General features: G+C 42.5%; 1 protein-coding gene across 4 annotated transcripts in view; it reads left to right on the top strand.

The window, feature by feature from the left end:
- agap1 (ArfGAP with GTPase domain, ankyrin repeat and PH domain 1) overlaps positions 1 to 26,112 on the top strand; it is a 788,284-nt gene that overhangs the window by 451,971 nt on the left and 310,201 nt on the right. For all 4 annotated transcript variants that reach the window (XM_060827602.1, XM_060827601.1, XM_060827600.1 and 1 more), the window contains exons 4-6: positions 3,942 to 4,027; positions 11,950 to 12,091; positions 19,635 to 19,769. In XM_060827602.1, the coding sequence (XP_060683585.1) occupies positions 3,942 to 4,027; positions 11,950 to 12,091; positions 19,635 to 19,769 (363 nt within the window). The remainder of the gene's footprint in view (positions 1 to 3,941; positions 4,028 to 11,949; positions 12,092 to 19,634; positions 19,770 to 26,112) is intronic.

The following is a 26,112-nucleotide window of genomic DNA, read 5'->3' as shown; positions in this document are numbered from 1 at the left end:
TAGTGAAGAAGGCGTTTGGTATGCTTTCGTTTATTGGTCTGAGTATTGAGTACAGGAGTTGGGAGGTCATGTTGCGGCTGTACAGGACATTGGTTAGGCCACTGTTGGAATATTGCGTGCATTTCTGGTCTCCTTCCTATCGGAAAGATGTTGTGAAACTTGAAAGGGTTCAGAAAAGATTTACAAGGATGTTGCCAAGGTTGGAGGATCTGAGCTACAGGGAGAGGCTGAACAGGCTGGGGCTGTTTTTCTGGAGCGTCGGAGGCTGAGGAGTGACCTTACAGAGGTTTACAAAATTATGAGGGGCATGGATAGGATAAGTAGACAAAGTCTTTTCCCTAGGGTCGGGGAGTCCAGAACTAGAGGGCATAGGTTTAGGGTGAAAGGGGAAAGATATAAAAGAGACCTAAGGGGCAACTTTTTCACTCGGAGGGTGGTACGTGTATGGAATGAGCTGCTAGAGATGTGGTCGAGGCTAGTACAATTGCATTATTTAAGAGGCATTTGGATGAATATATGAATAGGAAGGGTTTGGAGGGATAAGGGCCGGGTGCTGGCAGGTGAGACTAGATTGGGTTGGGATATCTGTCGGCATAGATGAATTGGACTAAAGGGTCTATTTCCATGCTGTACATCTCTATGACTCTGTATGAGAAATTTTACACATATTGATGTGTGGAAGAATGCTTAAAGAAGAACAGGTGTGTTTACAAGGGTGGCTTTTTATTTTTTACTATCTGTGAAAGTATCACTATTGGGGCAGAACTTGGACAAAAGATAACTACTTGCATTAAATTTTCTGTATCAGGACACAGGCTTACTATTCCCGGTGATGCCCTATGGTTTTCAGTACCCTCAAGATGTTCTCATATCAGTGTATTGGCAAGCGCAATGAGAGTCTCAAAGTGTATATGGTTGGCTGCTTCAGGAATGTACATAGGAAGTTTAGAGCTATTGTTATGCGCTGTTAGGATGGCTGATGCTAAAGTCTCTGACTGACGTAAATCTAACAAATGTCAAACTTTTATTGAGTAAAGACAAGGGTCGTAAAAGGAAGAATTAGGCCAATTAGGGACCACAAAGGGGATTTCCACATGAAGGCAAGAGGCCTTTGGAGAGGAGTTAAATTAACACTTTGCTTCTGTCTTCACCAATGTGACAGAAATTGCCCAGATCATGGTGACAAAAGAGGAAGTTCAGCAATTAGAAGAGTTTAAAATTGGTGAGAAGGAGGATTGCAAAAGCTGTCAATATTTAAATTTGACAAGGCACCCAGGACTGGATTAGTCTCATCCAAGGATACTGAGCATGATTTGGAGATGCCGGTGTTGGACTGGGGTGTACAAAGTTAAAAAATCACACAACACCAAATTATCGTTCAACAGGTTTAATTGGAAGCACACTAGCTTTCGGAGCAATGCTCCTTCATCAGGTGATTGTGGAGGGCTATGATCGAGCCCACCACAATCACCTGATGAAGGAGCGTCGCTCCAAAAGCTAGTGTGCTTCCAATTAAACCTGTTGGACTATAACCTGGTGTTGTGTGAGTTTTAACTAAGGATACTGAGGGAAGTTAAGTGTAAATCACAGTAATCTTTCAATCTTCCTTGGTTTCAGAGGGTGGTGCTGGAGAAGTGGAGAATTGCAGGTAATCCACAGTTGTTCAAAAGGTTGTAATGGTCAGCTCAGCAGTTATAGAAGAGGTTTAACTTGAGTGATGGGGAAATGTCCAGAAATCATTATCTAGGATAGAATTAACAGGCACATGGAAAAAATATCGGTTGATTGTGAAAGGTCATCATATATTTTAAAAAAGAAAATCATGTTCACTTAACTTGCTGGAGCTTTTTCTACAGATAAGAGAGGGTTATTAAAGGCAAGGCTCTTCAAGTGGTGTGCATTGACTTCCAAAAGGTGTTTGATACAGTACCAAGCAACGGTTTTTTGAGAAGTTGTGAGTGATCAAATAAAGGGACAGTAGTAGTAACATGGCTGAAGAATAGGAAACCGAGTAATAGTTAATGGGTAGTTTCAAGGCTGGAGAAGGGCTCATAGCAGAGTTCCCTCCAGTTGGAATCGGGACCATTGCTTTGTTCAATTCATATCTAAATGATGTAGATTGTGCAGCTGACACGGGATTTGGAAAAATTGTAAACTGTGAGCAGGACAGTGTAGAACTTCAAAAGGACATTGAGAAGTTGGTAGATAGGGTGGAAAGGTTACTGATGAAGTCAGGTGCAGAGAGATGTGAGGTAATGGGAAGAATGCAGTTGCCTGGAGGGACTGCAAAGGAAGTTCACCTGGATGTTGGCTGGAATGAAGCATTTCTGCCATGAAGAAAGGCTGGAAAAGCTTGAGTTTTTTTTGTGTGGAGCAAAGAAGATTGACGGGGAATCTGATTAGAGGTGGATACGATTATGAGGGGCATGGGCAGGGTAAGTAGAAAGCAGCTGCTCCTCTTCGTCGTAGGGTCAGCAACAAGGGAGCATAATTTGAAACTGAAAAGCAAGAGATATGAGGCAAAATGTTTTCACCCAGGGGTGTGGTGGAAATCTGCAAAGCACCGCCTGGAAGGGTAGATAATGCAAGAAACTTCATAACCTTTTAAACAAAACTTGAAGTGTCATAACTTGCAAGACTGTGGGTCTTGTGTAAGAAAGTAAGACTCATGTCAGTAGTCGTCTGTTTCTGGTAATATAGACTCCATGGGCTGAAAGGCCTCTTCTGTACTGTATGGCTCTATGATACCGTTTGGTGTAAAGAATGTGGAGAGGCTATATAACGTAAAGAATATTTCTGTCACTGGTGTGCAAAAACATTTGAGACTTGAGAGTGTAGATGCATAACTGTTCATTGAGGCAGGATAAATGGGGAAAACTGATAGTAAAGCAGACAGTATTTTAGGCTTCATAAGTAGAGACATAGAGTACAAGAGCACAAATGTAATGCTGAACTTGGATAGTACACTAGTTAGACCTCTGCTGGAGCATTGTGTACAGTTCTGGGCAACACCATTGAGGAATGTTGTGATGCATGAGAGAGAATGCACTAGAGGTTTAAGAGAATGATTCCAGGAATGAGAAACATCAATTAAGAAATTACATTGAGACGTTGTGAGAACTTCTTGGAAAGAGGAAAGTTAAGGGAAAGTTTGATAGAAGATTTCAAAATCATGAAAAACTAGTTAGAATAAACGTAGAGAAACTGCTCTTGTGAAAGGATCAAGCATCAGAGGATACAGTGTATTTTGGTTAAAAAAGGCAAATGCAAGGTGAGAAGAGATTGTTTTACACACATTGACTAATTAGGGTCTGGAATGAACTGCCTGGAAATGTGCTTCATTTGAGGCATTCAAGAGAGCACTGGCGATGATTTGAACAGAAGTAATGTGTGGGATGATGATGTAAAGATGGCAAATTGACACAAAGTTAAAGTGCTCAGAGAGCCGGTGCAGACATGATTGGTCAAATGGACTCCTCCTGTACCATAATAATTTTGTGATTTGTTATCATGGTTGTGAAGCATTGCTTCTATAATATCCAAATAATGGTGTAAGGAGGGATAGCACAAATTTTGAACACATTTTGAATTGTGTGTCCCAGCTTTAAGAGAGCCATAAATTCAACTTGCTTCTTACCAAGAATATCTGCTTGTGGGCTTCACAATGGCCTACTCATCATTATATACGTTATAGGTTCTTCGATTATATGTTTGCGAAAACTTTTTGTCTAATTCACCTGTAGATGTTGGTCACATCACAATTTGTCTGTCTCTTCTCAGCCATTGTCAACAGTCTGTCTGTGTTACCAAAAACATCCATCCTTTGCTAGTGTAGAGTATGTGCGTCCCGTAGTTGGTATTACTTTTACCTTGTACCTTTTCCTGACCTGAATGCTGTCAGCCATATTTTTGCCCATCTCAATAACCTGTTTCTGCGATAGGTGGACGCTTTAAGAAGGAGATCGTGGTGGACGGCCAGAGTTATCTATTGCTGATCAGAGATGAAGGGGGGCCTCCAGAGGCACAGGTAGGTACTGCAGTGGATGAGTTGCTCTGTTGTTAAAAATACATGCAAAGAAACACCATAGTGCAGGAATGGGAAGCTGAATTAGTGCATTTGTTTAAAATTGCTGCTGTCGTCATTTGTAAAGGAAGAATAAAGTCTATTATAACTTGTGATAATGGATCAAAATGAATTATCCCATTACAGTGGATTAAAATTATTTAAATAAGAAGAATTATGATTAGCATTGGATCTTATTGGTACTAATTTTGGTTTGCAAAAAAGGACACTACTGTGGGGATCAGGATGCATCTGGTATTGGAATAAGTCAAATTACTGAAATACCATCCATTTGACACTTTGTGGTCAATCATTTACTGTACCTAACATCACTTGTTTTATTGAATTGAGTGGCTTTTTCAATCATGCAAATTTGCTGCTTTGGAATCTACGTTGAATCCTGATCTGGCCTCTGATAGTCTAGATTTAAGAGCTTTTTGCCTTTTTGAACCGATTAGATTACCCTGTGATGATTTGGAGGCAAATTTAGGATTGTTTATCCCCTTGTCTTGTACTGACCTGGGAATTACATTTGTAACTTATTAACCCAGTGAGCAGTAAAACTAAGTGATGATCAATTCTCAGGAAAGCTAGTTAAAAAGCCTAGATTTTAAATAATGCAATTGGCCCAGGTCTGTGGACAGGCATTCATCTTTTAAGGCGTAGAACAGTGGGTGACTTTGGAAAAATTGAAGAGTCAGTGACATGGGGAAAGTTAAAGTAATGACAAATTTCTAAAGTTGGTGAAACAAGAGATCCTGTTGCTACAATATGACACTTCAGTATACTTTTGAAGTGTGAACACTTCTTTTTTCTTCCTTCTGTCTTAAGAGCCATTATCTTTCTTGACTGAACCTTGTTCCTATTTCATCCTCTCTTTTCTCTGTCTTTGCTTTTTCCCTGCTTGTTCTCTTTCCCCAGTGTCATCTTACTGATGCCTATCTCCCCCTTTCTCTTGCTCCAACTTCACAGACCCTCCCTCCCTCCCCCCCCATCTCTGTCTCTGTCTGTCTGTCTCTCTCTCTCTGTGTCTGTCTCTCTCTCTGTAGCTGTCTCTGTGTGTGTCTCTCTCTCTGTCCTGTCTCTCTCTCTGTCCTCTCTCTCTCTCTCTCTCTCTCTCTCTCTCTCTCTCTCTCTCTCTCTCTCCCCACCCCCCCTCCCTCCCTCCCCCTCTCTGTTGGCCCCTCTCTCTCTCTGTCTGTCTGACTTGACTGTGTCTCTGGCTGTCTCTCTCTGTCTCTGTCTCTCCTCCCCCAAACCTCTGTGTGTATCTCTCTCTCTCTGTCGGTCTGACTCTGTCTCTATCTCTCTGTCTGTCTCTATCTCTCTGTCTGTCTCTCTCTCTGTGTCTCTCGCGCGCTGTGTCTCTCGCGCGCTGTGTCTCTCGCGCTCTCGCTCGCTCTCTCTCTCACTGTCTGTCTGTCTGTCTCTCTCTCTCTCTCTGTCTCTCCCTCCCTCCCCCTCTCTCTGTCTGTTGCTGTCTCTCTCTCTCTCTCTGTCTTGTCTGTCTATCTCTTTATCTGTTGCTGTCTCTCTCTCTCTCTATCTCTCTCTGTCTGTCTCTCTGTGTGTCTCTCTCTGTGTCTGTCGCTGGCTGTCTCTCTCTGGCTCTCTGTCTCTCTGTCTGTCGCTGGCTGTCTCTCTATCTGTCTCTCTCTCTGTCTCTCTCTCTCTCTCTTTCTGTCTCTCTCTGTCTGTCTGTCTCTCTCTCTCTCCCTCCCTCCCCCCTCTCTGTCTCTCTCTCTCTCTGTCTCTCTGTCTGTCACTGTCTCTCTGTCACTGTCTCTCACTGTCTCTCTGTCACTGTCTCTCTGTCTGTCTCTCTCTCTCTCTCTCTGTCTAGTCTGTATATCTCTTTGTCTGTCGCTGTCTCTCTCTGTTTGTCTCTCTCTCTCTGTCTCTCTCTGTCTGTCTGCCTGTCTCTCTCTCTCTCTCTCTCTCTCTCTCTCTCTCTCTCTATGTCTCTCTCTCTCTCTCTCTCTGTCGCTGGCTCTCTCTCTCTGGCTCTTTGTCGCTGGCTGTCTCTCTGTCTCTCTCTCTCTTTCTGTCTGTCTCTCTCTCTCTCTCTCTCTCTCTCTCTCTCTCTCTCTCTCTCTCCCCCCCCCCCCCCCCTCTGTCTGTCTGTCTCTCTCTCTCTCTGTCTATCTCTCTGAGTGTCGCTGTCTCTCTCTGTTTCTCTCTTTCTATTTCTCTCTGTCTGTCTGTCTCTCTCTTTCTCTCTGTCGCTGGCCGTCTCTCTCTGGGTCTCTGTCTCTCTGTCTGTCGCTGGTTGTCTCTCTGTCTGTCTGTCTCTGTCTCTCTCTCTGTCTCTCTCTCTCTCTGTCTCTCTCTCTGTCTGTCTGTCTCTCTCTCTTTCTGTCTCTACCTCTCACGCGCGCACGCTTCCTTTGTTTGTTTCCCTTTCATTAGCTTGTGGTACAAGCTGAATATCTTCATGTTACATTGCTAATCTTCCTGTGTTGAATCTGATAAATTATGTATTGCTTCTCTCTTTCTCAGTTCAGCTCTTACCCTTCTATCTTCCAACTGCTACATCTCCAGTTCACGTCACTATTCTTTCTTCTCCATCCAACAATCTAGTTAATGAATCTATCCTGCCCCAATTCATCCTGACAACTCCTCACTCAGTCTGTTCCTAATGATGCCTTAGCTCTGAGGAATTCAGAACTGAGTAGGTATCCTTTATATTGCAGTACTGGCATGGTTCAGAGTGATGTTTATGCATTCTGCAGTAAGGATGCAGCCGCAGTGTGCTCCCTAATGTGGGTAAATGGGTTTAGAGAGCATTTGACACCTGATCCAACCATAAGAGAATTTTTAAAAATTGGAAAAGGAGTAAACGTTACTGCCTTTCAAGCCTCCTCCACCATTCAATTTGATCGTGGCAGATCATCCTATTTGTTATCCTGTTCTTGCTTTCTCCTCATACCCTTTGATCTATTTAGCCCTAAAATCATACCTAACTCCTCCTTGGAAACATTGATGTTGTGACCTCAACCACTTTCTATAGCTCGCTTCTCTCCAGGTGAACAAATTTCTCTTCCTCTCAGTCTGAAATGGCCTATATCATATCCTTAGAGCATGATCCCTGGTCTTAGACTCCCTGGTCATCAGAAACATCTTCCTGCATTTACCCTTTCTAGTACTGTTCGGGTTTTGTAGGTTTCTATGAGATTCCCCCCTCCTAGTTCTTCCAGCTCCAACAAATATGGTCTTAGTTGATCCAGTTGTCTCTATATGTCAGTCTTGCTATCCCAGGCGTCAACATAATAAACCTTTGTTGCATTCCCTCCATAGCCAGAACATGCTTCCTCTGATAAGGAGACCAAAACTGCATACAATACTCCAGGTGTGGTCTCACCAAATCCCTGTACAATTGCAGCAAGGCATCTGTGATCCTGTACTCAAATCGTCTTGCTTTGAAGATGAACATACCATTCTTCACGGCCTGCTGCATCTGTATGCTTACTTTCAGCAATTGCTATACAAGGACACCCAGGTCGCATTGCACTGCCTCATTTCAAAATCTATTGCCGTTCAGAAAATAATCTACTTCCTTGTTTTATTTTCCCAAAATGGCTCCTATTAATTCACATTATACGTCATCTGGCATGTATTTGCCCACTCACTGCATTGGCCAAGTCACCCTGAAGCATCTTTGCATCCTCCCCTCAGCTTACTCTTCCGCCCAGCTTTGTGATATATACAAACTTGGAGATATTTCACTTAATTCCCTCATCTAATGTATATTTTTTTATTTATATAGGGTCCAACCACTGGTCGCTGGCTGCCTTTCTGAAAGATCCCCATTTATTCCTGCTCTTTGTTCCATGTCTGCCAGCCAGTTTTCTCTCGATCAGTACAATACCTCCAAGCCCATGCACTTTAGTTTTACACGCTAATCTCTCACGTAGGACCTTATTGAATACCTTCTGAAAGTTGTGCCAATCTTGCTGTGCACATCACTCCACTGAAGAGCATCGCTACTTAAATCTCACCAGGCATTGTACTGGACATTGCTCGTGTTGCTCAGTGCACTCCTGATATGCCCCAAAATCTTGGGATTTCTTTATGGTCAGGGAACAGCACAGCAGTGTGTGATGAGATTGGAAGAAAAGGAATCGGTTATTCTCAATCCAGTAGTACTCTGTACCAACTCCTAGTGGAGCAATATATGCCCAAGCTGCTTCCTTTGAATCTCTCAAAAACCAACCCCACACCATCAGGAATGCACATGGAAAACAGTCCAATATATTACCCTTACATATCCAATTTTGCATGTTAAGGATGGCCAGTTGGTTACAATACCATGTACCACCAACTTCCTGTGCCTGGGAAAAATTGTTGTCACCAGACACTGGAATGGGTAGCGACGAAGGGTAAATTCCAAGTGTCTGGAATTGCTGCCATCAGCTTTGGGATTTGGTACCTGTCCAATCTGATAATGTGCAAATTAACATGTTGGAATTTTTTTAAAAATTGGAATTGCTGAATTTATTCTAGAGTCAGTTTGCAAAGTAAAATTATTCTTATAATGAGCATTTACAAGCAGGCACCCAGATTTTTTTATCCATCAATTTTCTGTATTTTCAAGGCAGGCTTTGTCAACATCACCTCTTTGCCTTTGGAAATCAAATCAAATAAAATGAAACAGAGACAGATTATACCCCCAATTATTTCCATCTTCTGTTTCTGGCTCAACATTGTTTAAGCAGTGAGTGCCAACATGGATAAGTTAGTATGTCTGGTACGCATACTTGAGCTGTATCATAATGTGTTAAATCTTATTGTAAGGAATTTCGCATCTTTACACAAAAGAAATCTTAAAATTTTTCAAAAAAACGTTATCTTTTCCAGGAGGAAGACTGCTTCAGCTACTTTCCCAACAACTCGGTGCTGGTGTTTTGCTGTACACAAGACACCACCCTGCACTAGTTCATGTTTCCCTGTCAACATAGCCTTTTTCCTTTTGTCTTCGTGCCTATCTCACTTCTCTTTGAATGTGGCTGTGCTGTTCTCCTCAACCTTTCCATGTTATGGCAAAATTTGACATTCTCACCACACTGAGTAAAGATGCTTCTCCAGAATTTCTTATTGGATTTATTAGTGATTATTTGGATATACTTGGAGTCCTCCCCTAGTCCTGCACGTTTGCCAGTTGTTAGAAAAAATCCTGCAATAGTTAGAAAATCTCTTAAACACTCCTGTTTTACTATGCATCATAGAGAAAGGGCTAAATGTGTAGTCAGTAAAAGCTCACAATGGCCTGACTGAGATGAGGTAATGATGGGCTGATATCACTTTGTCTTTTGACATCAAATCAAATAAAATGAAACAGTGACAGATTATCCAGCCTCTCACATCTCCTACATGCTAGACTCCATTAAAATTAACTAAGCGAAAGTGTGTACTGCAGATGCTAGAGATGAAAGTCGAGAGTGTGGTGCTGGAAAAGTGCAGCAGCCGCATTTGAGGAACAGGAAAATCGACATTTTGGGCAAAAGCCCTTTCCATTAAAATTAAGTTTGGTTTAATGTTGTTAATTTACATTGATGCTCTTGTTACCTTTATCATTACCAGCTTGGCTTTCCACGGAAGCTCAAAGAAGTTGACACGTTAGGCTTCCTCCTAACCCACCCTGCCCTTTTGACCTCATTCCCAGTAGCAGTGTCCAGGCCCCTCTGTCAGCCATCACTCAGTAGCACTTACATCTCTGAATCACAAGGTATTGGATTCAAGTCTCAGTTTGAGTACAAAATCAAGTCTGGCAGTCCATTGCAGTACTGAGGGAGTGCCATCTGTCATTTGAGAATTAAAACAGAGGTCTGATCTGCCTGATTAGGTGGATGTAAAAAGTCCTGGCCAATATTTATCCCTCAGTAGGCACCACCAATTAGATTATTTGCTGATTTATCATATTGCTGTTTGTGGATCTTGCACACATGCTGCATTTCCTACATTACCGCAGTGACAACAATTCAAAAACACTTAATTGACCATAAAACACCTTGAGATGTTCACTTGTGAGAAATACTGTGTAAATGCAAGTTTCTTTTTTGTTAATGATGTTTTATTTTTCTGACATGATTCACATATCTCAACATTGGTTCCTGTGGGGCTGGCCTAGAATGAAAACATGTTTGGGACCTGAGTTTGTTTGGAGAATTGAACAGGAAGTGAAGTGAATGGAGAAGAGGTTTCAGAGGGCCTGCAGGAATTTGTAATTGGATTGATCCCAGAATTGAGGCTGAATTTGACACCAGCATTTTAGAAACCACAGAACATGTTTCCTCAGCCTTGCGTCACATTCTCAGTGTTCTGTACAACACTTAATCGTGCGAAAGGATTTAAGAAATGAAAGGGTACTGGTGAATGGATGCCTTTTTAAAATCAATAACCATAGGGGTATGTTGGTCGATAAGGCAGTTTATTAATTTCTGCTAGCTTAACACTACTGAGGACTCTTGAAGTGGATTTTGTACATTTACTGTTAAGACAGATCTCCTTTAGAATACCTACTCACCTACTTCAAAAAGACCGACTATTTATTTTTCTCAAAGGCCTGAGATAGTTAATTTCAGAATGCCCTGAATCTCAGAACACAGTTGTGTTCTCTCTGTGGGGTCTGCTTTAGAGTTAGTGTCGTAATGGAAACTATGTGAAAACATCATTTATAATCCAAAATAGGTGAAATTTGAAAGTACCTTTTGATTTGGGAAAATTAGAAGTTTCAAATTCCAACCTGTAAAAGGCTCAGATAAAGGAGCAGTAAGGGATTTATCCTGAGGCAGCTTGAAAGGTTGACAAAAAGACTCTGAAGACTTATGCAAGCTGAGTTGTGTTACATGCTTGAGTGAAACCATTGACAGTGCACTCCAGCTGGTAAAGATAAAGAATAAGTGTGAAGTGAATCCTGTGACAGGAGCACTTCTCTGAGAGTGAACATGGAGCAAGTCCCTGAGACAAGGTCAGGCATGGTTTAGGTGACCTATCTCGCCTGATTGTAATACACAGATCTGAAAGTGTGTTGCTGGAAAAGCGCAGCAGGTCAGGCAGCATCCAAGGAGCAGGAGAATCGACATTTCGGGCATGAGCTCTTCTTCAGGAATGCCTGACCTGCTGCGCTTTACCAGCAACACATTTTCAGCTCTGATCTCCAGCATCTTCAGTCCTCACTTTCTCCTGTAATACACAGATACAAACGGCATCATGATTTCACTGAGTAGTGAGTGTAAATAATTCAAATCCTTAAACAACAGCTTGGTGGGTTGGAGAGATTTAGTCAAAGGAATTATATTGTTTCTCATGAAGTCTTATGCCTGGTTGATAATATGGTTTTATAAACACAATCTGAATCCGGTAACTTTTTGCATTTGGATTTTTAGCATTACACATGTTGACAAGTACAAATTTCTGGAACCACATCATATCATTGATTACAGGCCGAAAGTAATGGGACTTAATGCAAAAGATTATGTATTCTAGCCAAATCATTAGAATAAACAGAGCCAAACTTGTATTTCCAAAATAAAAATAAAGAGGTCAGTAATTAAGAGTGCCCAGTGTATCACTTGCAATTTATGTCCCAATTAGTTGAAAAACTATATTTGCAAATGTCAGGTGGATGTTTATAGCCTAAAAGCCATTCATTTTAAAGAGTGAGATAAAGAAAGTGCATCTATTAGCTCTTGGTGTTTGCTGTTTGAAGGAAATCCTTGTTTTATATTACCTACATCTTCTTTAGCATGGGACTACGAGGGTGAGTATATTTTGAGACCTTTGATGGGGCCATTAGCAGGAAGGTGGTGAAAAGGATGGAATAGGAAATGTTCTTTGCATTGATCTGCCTCAGTGGTACCTCACTGATTGATCTCGACTCTTTCCAGTTTGCAATGTGGGTGGATGCTGTCATCTTTGTCTTCAGTCTGGAGGATGAGAACAGCTTCAATGCAGTTTACTATTACTACACCAGGATGGCTAACTATCGGAGCACCACAGAAATGCCAATGGTACTGGTTGGGACGCAAGGTAAGGAAATATGTGTTGCCAAGGTGATTTATAATTGATGCTCTGTGGTATAGGACACAACCTCATGGGCAAGAACTGGAATATTGAGCCACAGGCAGTATATATTTGGCCATGCCAGGTTTGAGCAATTGTCTCCGTGTAGCATCGCCATTTTTCTTGTTATTTTGTCTTTTGTATTATATTGAGCTAATCTCACTAGGTTAAGTTCGTGAGAAGAATAGGATCAGAGATTGACGGATAAACTAAAAATAGGGAATAGGAATGAATGGATTATTTTGTGGGCTTGCAAGATGTCACTAGTCATGTATCACAAGATTCAATGCTGTGCACCCAGCCACTTTCAATTTACATTGATGACTTCAGAGTGGACTGAGAATAACTTGCCTGAATTTGCTGATCAGATAAAAGCTCAGTGGAAATCTAAACTGAGAGGGCATCAAAATGGGCAGTATTTAATGGAGGAGACTGGGGTTTTGCCTGCCAGCTGGAGAACTGGTGAGAGCTCAGCATAGTCTGCTGTCGGATAGCCTGCCAATCAGACACATTACTGAGACAATCCACTCACCACCTTCCACCACCCCCACCCCCCTCCAAGACCTGCTGGCCAGTTCAAGGGGAGGTGGTTTGGCAACAAGGGCAAATAGGATTCCCTTTCTGATGCAGGATCCCTTAATTAGGCACCGAGTGACATTAATAAAGGGAATAACTCTAGAAGCTCTCAAACAATGGGACTTGCTCTTTGGGCTTCTCACATGGTATCCCTTGCCACTGCTGGATTGAGAATCAGCATTAATGTGCATTAATTGCCCACTTGAATGCTGTCCACGGACTTTCCTGCTTAGTACCTTTTTGCAGGAGAGACAGGGAAGGGGTGCATGACCACCCAGCACCCTCCTGCTTGATTAAATGGACCCAACATGGGACACAATGGGCCAAATGTTGCAACGTTTCATGGAACTTCATTGTTAAGCAACTAAATTACACAAACTTGCTGCAAAGAGATCTAGACAGGTTAAGTGAATGGGCAGTAAGATGACAGATGGAGTGTGAGGCAGGAAAATCTGGAATTTTTTACTTTGATAGAAAGATTAGAATTGTACAACCTTATGCAGAAGGAAATCATTCATATGTTGTGCCTGTGCTGGCTCACTGAAAGAGCAGATGTCCTTACACCCTCATGTGCACATTTTGTCATTGACTGTCTGAACGTTCCTCTCCTCAGGTGTGAGTCCAAGTCCTGTTTAAAATTATTTATCGAATCACCATCTTTTCAGTAACAGAATGTTCCAAATCCCAACATTTGTGAAAACATTTCTCCATGTCTCTTGAGATACTTTGCCAGTGAGTTTTAGTCATAATTACCTCTAATTGTGAGAAAGATTTGCCATTACTCTCCTTGTATGCGAATTCCAAAATGTTCCAATGGACCATAAGACCATAAGAAATAGGAATGGAAGTAAGGTCATTCGGCACATCGAGTCCACTCCGCCATTTCGTCATGGCTGATGGGCATTTCAGTGCCACTTGCCTGCTCTCCCTGTAACCCTTAATTCCTTACGAGATTAAGAATTTATCAATCTCTGCCTTGAAGACATTTAACATCCCGGCCTCCACTGCGCTCCATTGCAATGAATTCCACAGGCCTATCACACTCTGGTTGAAGACATGTTTCCTCATTTCTGTTCTAAATTGACCCCCTCTAAGGCTGTGTCCACAAGTCCTAGTTTCCCCGCCTGACGGAAACAAATTCCCAGCGTCCTCCCTTTCTAAGCCATGCATTATCTTGTAAATTTCTTTTAGATCTCCCTTAAACCTTCTAAACTCTAATGAAGACAATCCCAGGATCCTTAGCTGTTCATTGTATTTTAGGCCTACCGTTCCAGGGATCATCTGTGTGAATCTCTGCTGGACACGCTGCAGTGCCAGTATGTCCTTCCTGAGGTGTGGGGCCCAAAACTGGACACAGTATTCTAAATGGGGCCTAACCAGAGCTTTATAAAGTCTCAGTAGCACATCGCTGCTTTTACATTCCAACCCTCTTGAAATAAATGATAATATTACATTTGCTTTCTTAACCATGAACTCAACCTGCAAGTCAACCTTTAGAGAATCCTGGACTCGCACTCCCAGACCCCATTGTATTTTGACTTTATGAATTTTCTCACCATTTAGAAACTAGTCCATGCCTGTATTCTTTTTTTCCAAAGTTCAAGACCTCATATTTGCTCACATTGAATTTCATCAGCCATTTCTTGGACCACTCTCCTAAACTGTCTAAATCTTTCTGCAGCCTCCCCACCACCTCAGTACTACCTGCCTGTCCACCTAACTTCGTATCATTGGCGAACTTTGCCAGAATGCCCCCAGTCCTTTCATCCAGATCATTAATATATAAAGTAAACAGCCCCAACACTGAACCCTGCAGTACACCACTTGTCACTAGCAGCCGTTCCAAAAAGGAACCTTTTATCCCAACTCTCTGCCTTCTGTCAGTTGGCCAATCCTCAATCCATGCCAGTAGCTCACCTCAAGCACCATGGGCCTTCACCTTAGTCGGCAGCCTCCCACGAGGCACCTTATCAAAGGCCTTTTGCAAGTCTAGGTAGATAACAACCACTGGGTTTCCCTGGTCGAACCGACTTGTCACCTCTTCAAAGAATTATAACAGGTTTGTCAGGCACAACCTCCCCTTACTAAATCCAGGCTGACTTGTTGTAAGCTGACCCTGCACTTCCAAGAATTTTAGAAATTTCATCCTTAACGATGGATTCTAAAATTTTACCTACAACCAAGCTTAGGCTAATCAGCCTATAATCTTCCATCTTTTGTCTTGATCCTTTCTTGAACGAGGGGGTTACAACAGCGATTTTTCCCATCATCTGGGACTTTCCCTGACTCCAGTGATTTTTGAAAGATTACTATTCCTTTGAAGATTCCACTATTTCTTCAACCACCTCCCTCAGAACTCTAGGATGTAGCCCATCCAGACCAGGAGATTTATCAATTTTTAGACCTTTTATGAGATACAATAAATAATTAAGACAAACGGTGTGTTAGCCTTTGCTACAAGGAGTTCACATATGTGAATGAGGAAGGTTTACTACAAATTTATAGGGTTTTGCTAGGACCACACTTGAACAATTATGTGCAGTTTTGGTTTCCATTCCTAATACATGCAATAACGTCATTAGATTAATGCCTGGATTGAGGCAATCGACCTATGAGGAGTGATCAAATGTGTTGGGCAAATGTTCCCTCGAGTTTAGAAGTATGAGGTTTTGTTAAAATATACAGCATTCTGAGAGAGTTTGATGAGGTAAGAGACTTAGACCCTGCTGTCCCTGGTTGCAGAGCCTAAAATTAGAAGCTGTACTCTTGGATCTATCATCTGCCTGAGATGAGGTGAAATTCCCTCACGTGGGTTGTGAAGCTTTGAATTCTCTGCCCCAGAGAGCTTTAGATTGTCAGTTGTTGAGTCAGGGTGATGATCCAGTCACCACATTACTGAGAAAGCTGTGGAGAAAATGACCGTTCATAGCAACTCTCCTGCGGAGCGGGGTGGGTTAGGAGGAGAATTAATAAAAGCATTCAAACTCATAGAAGGTTTCGATAGTGTAAATTGCCATAACTATTTCCATTTCAGTGTATAAGAGAAAGTGAGGACTGCAGATGCTGGAGATCAGAGCTGAAAATGTGTTGCTGGGAAAGCGCAGCAGGTCAGGCAGCATCCAAAGAACAGACCTGCTGCACTTTTCCAGCAACACATTTTCAGTAGCATTTCAGTGTATAGTTAGGCACACACCACGCCAGCTTGCTGTTGTTTGCCTGAGAGTATTCAGTGCTTTGATCTCCCTGTGAATATTGGGAATTGCTGTAGAAAATGTCTATTTTAATGGGTGGCTCATCAGCATGACTTTTATTTGCAATGTATTTCACAGATTTGATCTGTGTGCTATTTGTAGCCTTAAGTCTTTTGTATTCATTGGAGTTTAGAAGATTAAGGGGAGACTTAATAGAGACGTACAAGATAATACACAGCTTGGAAAGGGTGGACGCTAGGAAATTGTTCCCATTAGGCGAGGACACTAGGACCCGTGGACACAGCCTTAGAATTAAGAGGGGGTCAATTCAGAACAGAAATGCGGAGACATTTCTTCAGCCAGAGGGTGGTGGGCCTGTGGAATTCATTGCCACGGAGTGCAGTGGAGGCCGGGACGCTAAATGTCTTCAAGGCAGAGATTGATAGATTCTTGTTGTCTCGAGGAATTGAGGGCTACGGGGAGAACGCTGGTAAATGGAGTTGAAATGCCCATCAGCCATGATTGAATGGCGGAGTGGACTCGATGGGCCGAATGGCCTTACTTCCACTCCTATGTCTTATGGTCTTACAAGTAGTAATCAGAGGAAATTTTTACCTAGAATATTTTGCAGCTTACTTCAAGCCTATGTATCTAGCTACAGATCTGTTTCCTCTTTTAATTTAAATTAAGCAATGTAATTGCTCTTCATCACTTTATTGTTGTTAAGACTATAACACCATAAGTAGGAACAAGAGTAGGCTATTCGGCCCTTCAAACCTGTTCCATCATTCAATCGGGTCGTGACTGATCCTGCATTCCTCGCGTCCACTTTGCTACATTTTCCCTGTAACCCTTGATTCCCCTACTGATCAAAAGTCTATTAATGGGTGGCATGGTGATGAGTGGTTAGCACTGCTGCCTCACAGCATCAGGGTCACAGGTTCAATTCCAGCCTCGGACAACTGTTTGCACATTCTCCCCGTGTCTGTGTGGGTTTCCTCCGGGCGCTCCAGTTTCCTCCCACAGTCCAAAGATGTGCAGGTCAGGTGAATTGGCCATGCTAAATTGTCCATAGTATTAGGTGCATTAATCAGGGTGAAATGGGTCTGGGTGGGTTACTCTTCGGAGGGTTGGTGAGGACAGGTTGGGACGAAGGGCCTGTTTCCACACTGTAGGGAATCTAATCTAATTAAATACACAGCCTTAAATACACACAAGGTGTCTGCCCCTACAGCTCTCTGTGGTAAAAAGTTCCAAAGACACTCAACCTTCTAAGAGAAGAAATTCCTCCTCATCTCATCTTAAATTGGTGCCCCTTTATTCAGAGATGATGCCCTCAGCGTCTAGAATCACCCATGAGGGGAAATATCCTCTAAGCACAAGCACCTTAAGAATCCAATATGTTTCAATGAAATCACCTCTGATTCTTTCAAACTCCAGTGAATAGAGTCTCCACCTGTTTAGCTTTACTCGTAAGACAATCCCTCTGTACTGGGGATCATTCTAGTGAATCTTCTTTGAATTGCCTCAAATGAAGTGACCTTGTAAGTTTTATATGTTGCTACTGTCCTCTGCTGGCTGATTGTGGGTATTGTATTAGATAACAGTCCTCTCAAAGTTATGTTGCTTAACAATGAAGTACCATGAAATCTTTTAGCACAAGATGGCATTTGGCCCATTATGTCCCTGTTCACTGCTTGAAAGAGTGAATAATAATTCCCACACTCCTATTCTTTCCTCATAATACTGAAAATTTTTGTTTTATAACTTTTCCATTTCCATTTTGAAAGTTATTATTGAATCCGCCCCCGTCCTTTCAGACAGTACATTCCAGATTATAACAACTTGCTGCCTAAAAGCATTTCTTTTTACCTGAGGGAAGATGTATTGTCCTTGGAGAGTGTGCATCTTAGAATGATAAATGATCTCCAAAGTAAGCTATACAAAAATTGAGATGCAGTGGTCATGGTTTCATAATGTAAAGGAGAACAGAAAACAGTAGCTGGAGAAACTATTTTTGCTGGCTGCAGAATCTTGGATGAGGAGGCATAGTTTTAAATGTTAGAGCCAGAACTTTCAGGAGTGAAGTTAGGAGAAGTTTCTTACACATAAAGGGTGGTAAAAATCTTAAACCATGGTCTGTAAGTGTCGATTGTTACAGAATCCAAAGTTAATTTTGAACCTTTGAACTTGTTAGACTTCTGTTCTCAAAGGCATTGAGGATCATAGGGCAATGACAAGTCTATCTAGTTAGATCATCGATCAGTCATAACCGCATTGAATAGCTGAAAGAGGCTAAAATGGTAGTTCCTATATTGCAAGCTTTGGTCCCTTTGCCAATGATCTTAAATCTTAATGATTTTCAGCATTTTCGATCAAATATCTGCTTAATCTTCTAATCTCCGATGAACTCAGCATCGTCAATCTCACCACATAATCAAAGTCCCTCATTTATGATACCATGTGAGTCAAGCTCCTTGCTAAGGCCTTGATGTGTTTCCTGAAGTGTGTTATCCAAAATTAAGTCCAAAACTCCAGCACAGATATAACCTATAATTGATCGTGCTTGAGCATCACATCCTTATTTTTATCAACATTTGCGTCTCATTCTAAAGAAGTTATATTAGACTTCCTCTAAAATTAATTCACGGGATATGGGTGTCACTCATTGCTGTGGGTCTGGAATCACATGTAGGCCAGACCAGGTAAGGACAGTAGTTTCTTACCCTAAAAGACTTTAGTGAACCAGCTGGATTTTTCGAACCATCAACAATGGTTGCATGGTCATAGAATCCCTAGTGTGGAAGCAAGCCATTCGGCCCATCTAGTTCACATCTGAAGAGTAGCCACCCAGACCAAAATCAACCGACGCCCCCCCCCCCCCTCCCCAACCCTTGGTGACAATGCAATTCCCATGGCCAATACACCTAATCTGCACATCTGTGGACAGTGGGAAGAGACTGGAGCACCCCAAGGAAACTGATGCAGACGCGGGAGAATTTGCAACCCCCACACAGACAGTTGCCTAAGGGTGGAATCGAACCTGAGTCCCTGGTACTGTGAGGCAGCAACTCCAGAAATTTATTGAATTCAAATTCCACCACCTTCCACGGCAGGATTTGAACCTTGGTCCCCAGAGTACTACCAGGGTGTCTGGATTAATAGTCTAGTGAGAGTAACACTCGGCCATCACCTCCCATTAAAGCATTACGTCTTGTTTATCTCTCCACACGTACTGCCACACCTACTGTGTATCTCCAGAACTTGGTTTTTATTTCAGATATATAGCATCTGCTGTCAGTTGCTTTTACTCCTTACTTGAAAGCCTATTCGTCTATGTATAATATCAAGATTCCTGTATGTTTTTACAGTAGCTTCATCAGTTTGTCTTGCTACCTTTAAAACCTTTGGTGTATTAACCCTTTGTGTTTGTCCTTTTGTCCCGAGTAAAATTGTATCATTTAGGTAATGCTGCCCCTCTTAATTTTTCTTCAAAGATCCATCTCTTAGCACTTTCCTGCATTAGGTTTTGTCAGCCATGTGTCTGCCTATTTAATCATTGTTCACATCTTCCAGAAGTCAATTGCTGAAGACCACTGTGGCTAGACTTGGTGTTTGAAGATAGTTTTATGTTGTAGTCCCTTGCTCTTACAGTGAGAAAGGTGCTGTGGACCCTGGTTGGTTTATCTCTACAAAGAGTGCTCAGCATGAGGTAATCTGCTGTTCATATTGTCTCTCTACAGATGCCATTAGTGCCGCGAATCCACGTGTGATCGATGACTCAAGGGCCCGGAAACTTTCCAACGATCTGAAGCGATGCACCTACTATGAAACGTGTGCCACCTATGGCCTGAATGTGGAGAGGGTGTTTCAAGATGGTGAGGCTTTTTATTAACTTGCTGAATTCTAAATTTCTAAATTGGAGCTGATTTGTGGCCTTTATCTATATTTTCTAGCTCTCACAGACCAGTTAAAGAGCCATCACATTCCAGGTCTGTGTCTTATGAATGCCTAGCTGTCAAAATGCACCAGCTCCCATTGCGTCTCCTGTTTGGCAGTGTTAATGATGTAGAGTTCAGGCTCTGCCCTGTGTATCATGTGTAGGAATAGCAAGTGTCCAACACACTACACATTCAACCAGGCACTACACGTTTATTAAATTGCTTTTTTTCATCAACATTTTTAATACTTTATCTTCCTTTCCAGTCTCTGACCTTAAAGCTTTCCTGAATTTTTATTAAATTTTTTACAGCTGTAACTCTAATGTTCCCTGAATATGTCCTTCCAATTTCGATGTTTTTATTTCTACCTCTTTCACACTTTATTTTTGTTTTGATTCATCTTCTGCACTAATGGTTACCATTACTGTTTCATGTCATATCTGAATGATCCAATATCCACCTGGTAAGGCTGTGAGCTTGGGCCAGAGGTAGATGTGGATGAAATGTGTAGGTAGGTTTTCCAGCAGCTTGCTTGTTCAGTGGCCGATGGAAAGGAGAGGGGCTTGGATTTGAACAATTCCATCATGATCACCATTGGAAAGCTGCTGTCTTGGGTGATTCTGAATATCAAGGCACTGGGTAGGATGGAAGGAATTGTTTGTGTCTGACCTATGATTACAAGAATCAGTTGTGTCTGAGTCATGGCCAGCTGGCCCCAGACCGCATATTATTTGACATGTGTATGTCTAATTTTAAATCTTCATTTAAATTGCCTGATGCATTAATTGGCCAATAGAATTGAAATATAACCCTGGAAAACATGGCAACTGGAATGAAAGTTGGGTGTTGCAAAAATTATCCTTTTTTAATTAAGACAGGAATGCTTTGGTCCCAAAATTCCAGAGTCTCAAAATATATTTTACTGATAGCTAAATTATTCCTAACGTCATCTGAATATTACATGTATTTGGAAAGACAGGGACTGTTCAGGGTAGTCAACAAGGCTTTGTGCATGTGAAATGTCTCACTAACTTAATTGAGTTTTTTTTTGAAGAAGTGGCAAAACAGATTGCTGAAAGCAGAGCAGTGGACGTTGTCTTTATAGACTTCACTAAAGTGTTCAAGAAGTTTCCGCATGGTAGACTCGTTAACAAGGTTAGATCGTATTGAATACAGGGAGAATTAGCCATTTAGATGGAAAATTGGCTCGAAGGGAGGAGACAGAGGATGGTGGTGGAGGAGGGTTGCTTTTCAGACTGGAGGCTGTGACCAATACTATGTTGCAAGGATTGGTGCAGGGTCTGCTGCTTTTGGTCATTTATGTAAATGATTTGGATGTGAATATAGGAAGTGTAGTTAGTAAGTTTGCAGATGACAGCAAAGAAGGTGACCTTAGAGCTCAGTGACACCTCGATCATATGAGCTGATAGGCTGAGGAGTGGCAGATGGAGTTTAGATAATTGTGAGATTCTACTTTTTGGAAGGGCAAATCAGGGCAGGATTTAATGGTAAGGACCTGGGAATGTTGCCGAACAAAGAGACCCTGGAATGCAGGTTCATAGTTCCTTGAAAGTGGAGTTGCAGGTAAACAGGATCGTGAAGAAGGTGTTTGATACACTTGCCTTTATTGGTCAGTACAATGAGTAAAGGACATTGGTTAGGCCAGTTTTGGAATACTGCATTCGTTTCCTGTCTCCCTGTTATATGAAAGATATTGTTAAACTTGAAAAGGTGCAGCAAAGATTTATAAGGATGTTCCTAGGGTTGGAGGGTTTGTGCTATAGGGATAGGCTGAATGGGCTGAAGCTATTTTCCCTGGAGTGACAGAGGTTGAGGGGTGACATTATATAAAATCATGAGAGGCATAGGTAGGGTGAATAGTCAAGATCTTTCTCCCAAGGATAAGGAAGTTCAAAACTAGAGGGCGTAGGTTTAAGGTGGGAGGGTAAAGATTTAAAAGGGACCTAAGGGGCAACTTTTTTACACAGAAGCTGGTGACGTATGGAATGAACTGCTAGAGGGGGTGATGAAAACAGGTACAATTACAACATTTAAAAGGCATCTGGATGGTCATATGAATAGGAAGGGTTTAGAGGAATATGGGCCAAATGCTGGCAAATGGGACTAGTTTAATTTAGTATGGTCTGGTTGGCATGGGCAAGTTGGACTGAGAGGTCGCTTTCCATGCTGTACAGCTCTGTGACTATATGTGGTACCGAGCCATGTTGCCTGTTACATCCAGGCCTGATCACTGATCTGCACAGAGCAAAATGCTGGCAACTAGGTTGGAGGAAATGGCTTGGGTCTGTATTCATTGTAGTTTAGAAAAATGAGTAACGATTCTTTTACAACATCCTAAAGAGACTTAACAAGGTGATGCTGAAAGGATGTTTTCTCTTTGGGAGAGACTGGAATTCGGGGAAAACAGTTTAAACGTCAAGGATCTCACATTTAAGATGAAATGATGAGAGTTTTGTTTAGCAGTTCTCTTCTGTAGTTAACCGTTGATATATAAAATTTCATCACAAGTTCTTTGCTTCTGTAGTCTCCGCATCAATAGCGGTCAGAGTCCTGCATACCTTTTTAACCACTTTCTTGGACTAACATTGTGAATGGTCTTTACACATGTACCCCAGGTCTCTGCCTCTGCATCTCCTTTAGAATTGTAACCTTTAGTTACTGTCTTTATTCTTCCTCTGATGATGATCTACTACATACTTCTCTATCTCCTTTTAGCCTTTTTTTTAATTCACTGGACATTCCTGGCTGGCCAGCATTTATTGCCTATTGCCTTTGAGAAGATGTTTCCTTGAACCACTGCAGTCCACATATTGAAGTTTGACCCACAATGCCCATAGGGAGGGAATGCCAGGATTTTAACCCAGTGACAGTGAAGGAGCAACGATATATTTCCAAGTCAAGGTGGTGTGTGGCCTGGTGGGAAACTTGCATGTGGTCGTATTCTCATATATCTACTGCACTTATCCTTCTAGGTGGAAGTGGCTGTGGATTTGGAACGTGCAGTCTAAAGATCAAGGCAGCGTGGTGGCTCAGTGGTTAGCACTGCCACCTCACAATGCCAGGGACCGAGGTTCTATTCCATTCTCAGGTAGTGGAACAGAGGGATCTTGGAGTCCAGGTTCACAGTTCTCTGAAAGTGGAATCACAGGCGGACAGGGCAGTGAAGAAGGCTTTTGGCACACTGGCCTTCATCAGTCAGGGCATAGAGTATAGGTTGGGAAGTTATGTTGCATTTGTACAGGACATTGGTGAGGCTGCATATTGGGTATCGTGTTAAGTTTTGGTCACCTTACTCCAGGAAGGATGTTATTAGACGAGAACATAGAACAATACAGCACAGAACAGGCCCTTCGGCCCACGATGTTGTGCCGAACATCTATCCTAGATTAAGCACCCATCCATGTACCTATCCAATTGCCGCTTAAAGGTTGTCAATGGTTCTGACTCTACCACTGCCACGGGCAGCGCACTCCATGCCCCCACCACTCTCTGGGTAAAGAACCCACCCCTGACATCTCCCCTATACCTTCCACCCTTCACCTTAAATTTATGTCCCCTTGTAATACTCTGTTGTACCCGGGGAAAAAGTTTCTGACTGTCTACTCTCTCTATTCCTCTGATCATCTTATAAACCTCTATCAAGTCACCCCTCATCCTTCGCCGTTCCAACGAGAAAAGGCCGAGAACTCTCAACCTGTCCTCGTACGACCTATTCTCCATTCCAGGCAACATCCTGGTAAATCTTCTGTGCACCCTCTCCAAAGCTTCCACATCTTTCCTAAAGTGAGGCGACCAGAACTGCACACAATACTCCAAATGTGGCCTAACCAAAGTCCTGTACAGCTGCAACACCACTTCACGACTCTTGAATTCAATCCCTCTGCTAATGAACGCTAATACACCCTAGGCCGCCTTACAAGCTCTATCCACCTGAGTGGCAACTTTCAAAGATCTATGTACATAGACCCCAAGATCCCTCTGTTCCTCCACCTGACTAAGAACTCTACCGTTAACCCTGTGTTCCGCATTCTTATTTGTTCTTCCAAAATGGACAACCTCACACTAGGCAGGGTTGAACTCCATCTGCCACTCCTCAGCCCAGCTCTGCATCATATCTAAGTCCCTTTGCAGCCGACAACAGCCCTCCTCACTGTCCACAACTCCACCAATCTTCGTATCATCTGCAAATTTACTGACCCACCCTTCGACTCCCTCATCCAAGTCATTAATAAAAATTACAAACAGCAGAGGACCCAGAACTGATCCCTGCGGAACTCCACTTGTAACTGGGCTCCAGGCTGAATATTTACCATCTACCACCACTCTCTGACTTCGACCGGTTAGCCAGTTTTCAATCCAATTGGCCAAGTTTCCCTCTATCCCATGCCTCCTGACTTTCTGCATAAGCCTACCATGGGGAACCTTATCAAATGCCTTACTAAAATCCATGTACACTATATCCACTGCTCTACCCTCATCCAGAAAGAGTGCAGAAGAAATTTACAAGGATGTTGCCAGGACTGAAAGGTCTGAGTAATAGGGAAGGGTTGGACAAGTGAGGACTTTGTCCTTTAGAGCATAGGAGATTGAGAGGAGATCTTATAGAAGTGTATAAGATCATTAGAGACATGGATAGGGTGAATGCACTTAGTCTTTTTCCCAGGGTTGAGGAATCAAGGACCGGAGGACATCAGTTTAAGGTTACAGGGGAAAGGATAAAAGGAAACCTGAGGCACAACTTTTTTAAACAGAGGGTAGTATGCATGTAGGATGAGCTGCCAGCAGAAGTGGTTGAGGCGGGTATATTAACAGCATTTAAAAGGCATTTGGACAAATACTTGGATAGGAAATGTTGAGAAGGATATGAGCCAAGTGCAGGGAAATGGGGTTAGTGTTAATGGACATTTTGGTCAGCATGGACCAGTTTGAACCAATCTCCATGCTGTAAGACTCTTATGACTGACTGTGTGGAGTTGGCACATTCTCCCAGTACCTGTGTGGATTTCCTCAGAGTGCTCGGATTCCTCCCACAGTACAGAGATGTGCAGATTAGGTAGATTGGCCAAGCTAAATTGCCCAGAGTGTCTAGGGATGTGTAGGTTAGGTGGATTAGCCATGAGAAATGAATGCAGGATTACAGGATAGGGCAGGGGATTGCGTTTGGGTGGGTTGCTCTTCAGAGGGTTGGTGTGGACTCAATGGGCCAAATGGCCAGCTTCCACACTGTAGAGATTCTATGATTCAAGGTTTGTGCGAAGATTTGTAGCTCGGGTGCTCGTTGTTGTGGTTCTGTTCGCCGAGCTGGAAGTTTTTGTTGCAAACGTTTCGTCCCCTGGCTAGGCGACATCATCAGTGCTCTGGAGCCTCCTGCGAAGCGCTTCTTTGATGTTTCTTCCGGTATTTATAGTGGTCTGTCCTTGCCGCTTCCGGGTGTCAGTTTCAGCTGTCCGCTGTAGTGGTTGGTATATTGGGTCCAGGTCGATGTGTTTGTTGATGGAGTTTGTGGATGAATGCCATGCCTCTAGGAATTCCCTGGCTGTTCTCTGTCTGGCTTGCCCTATGATAGTAGTGTTTTCCCAGTCGAATTCATGTTGCTTGTTGTCTGAGTGTGTGGCTACTAGGGATAGCTGGTCGTGTCGTTTCGTGGTTAGTTGATGTTCATGTATGCGGATTGTTAGCTGTCTTCCTGTTTGTCCTATATAGTGTTTTGTGCAGTCCTTGCATGGTATTTTGTAAACTACATTAGTTTTGCTCATGTTGGGTATCGGGTCCTTTGTTCTAGTAAGTTGTTGTCTGAGCGTGGCTGTTGGTTTGTGTGCCGTTATGAGTCCTAAGGGTCGCAGTACTCAACTACAACCACAGGGATGCCAAGACAGCAGACTTCCTAGCAGCACTAGAATGCTCACTCAGGAACAATGGACTGACAGAAGAGACACAACAAACAGTGAGACAAACGGTCGTACCTATGATGATAAGAAAAAGACAAACACATAACCTCAACACCAAAGAGAGGGAAGCACTGAAAGCACTAAGAAACGATAAGAACATAATCATACTACCAGCAGATAAAGGCAGAATGACGGTCATCCTAGATAAATCAGATTACATCAAAAAAGCACAACAACTACTCGCAGATACCAACACCTACCAAATGAAGGATTCTGACCCCACACCACAACTCGCCGATAGAATAAATAACACACTAAGGAATCTACAAAAAAACGGACAGATAACCAAAGCTGACCTACGAAGAATGAAA

This window comes from Hemiscyllium ocellatum, chromosome 7, assembly GCF_020745735.1.
Source record: "Hemiscyllium ocellatum isolate sHemOce1 chromosome 7, sHemOce1.pat.X.cur, whole genome shotgun sequence".
Taxonomy (NCBI): domain Eukaryota; kingdom Metazoa; phylum Chordata; class Chondrichthyes; order Orectolobiformes; family Hemiscylliidae; genus Hemiscyllium; species Hemiscyllium ocellatum.
This window is presented reverse-complemented; position numbering and strand designations above follow the sequence as displayed.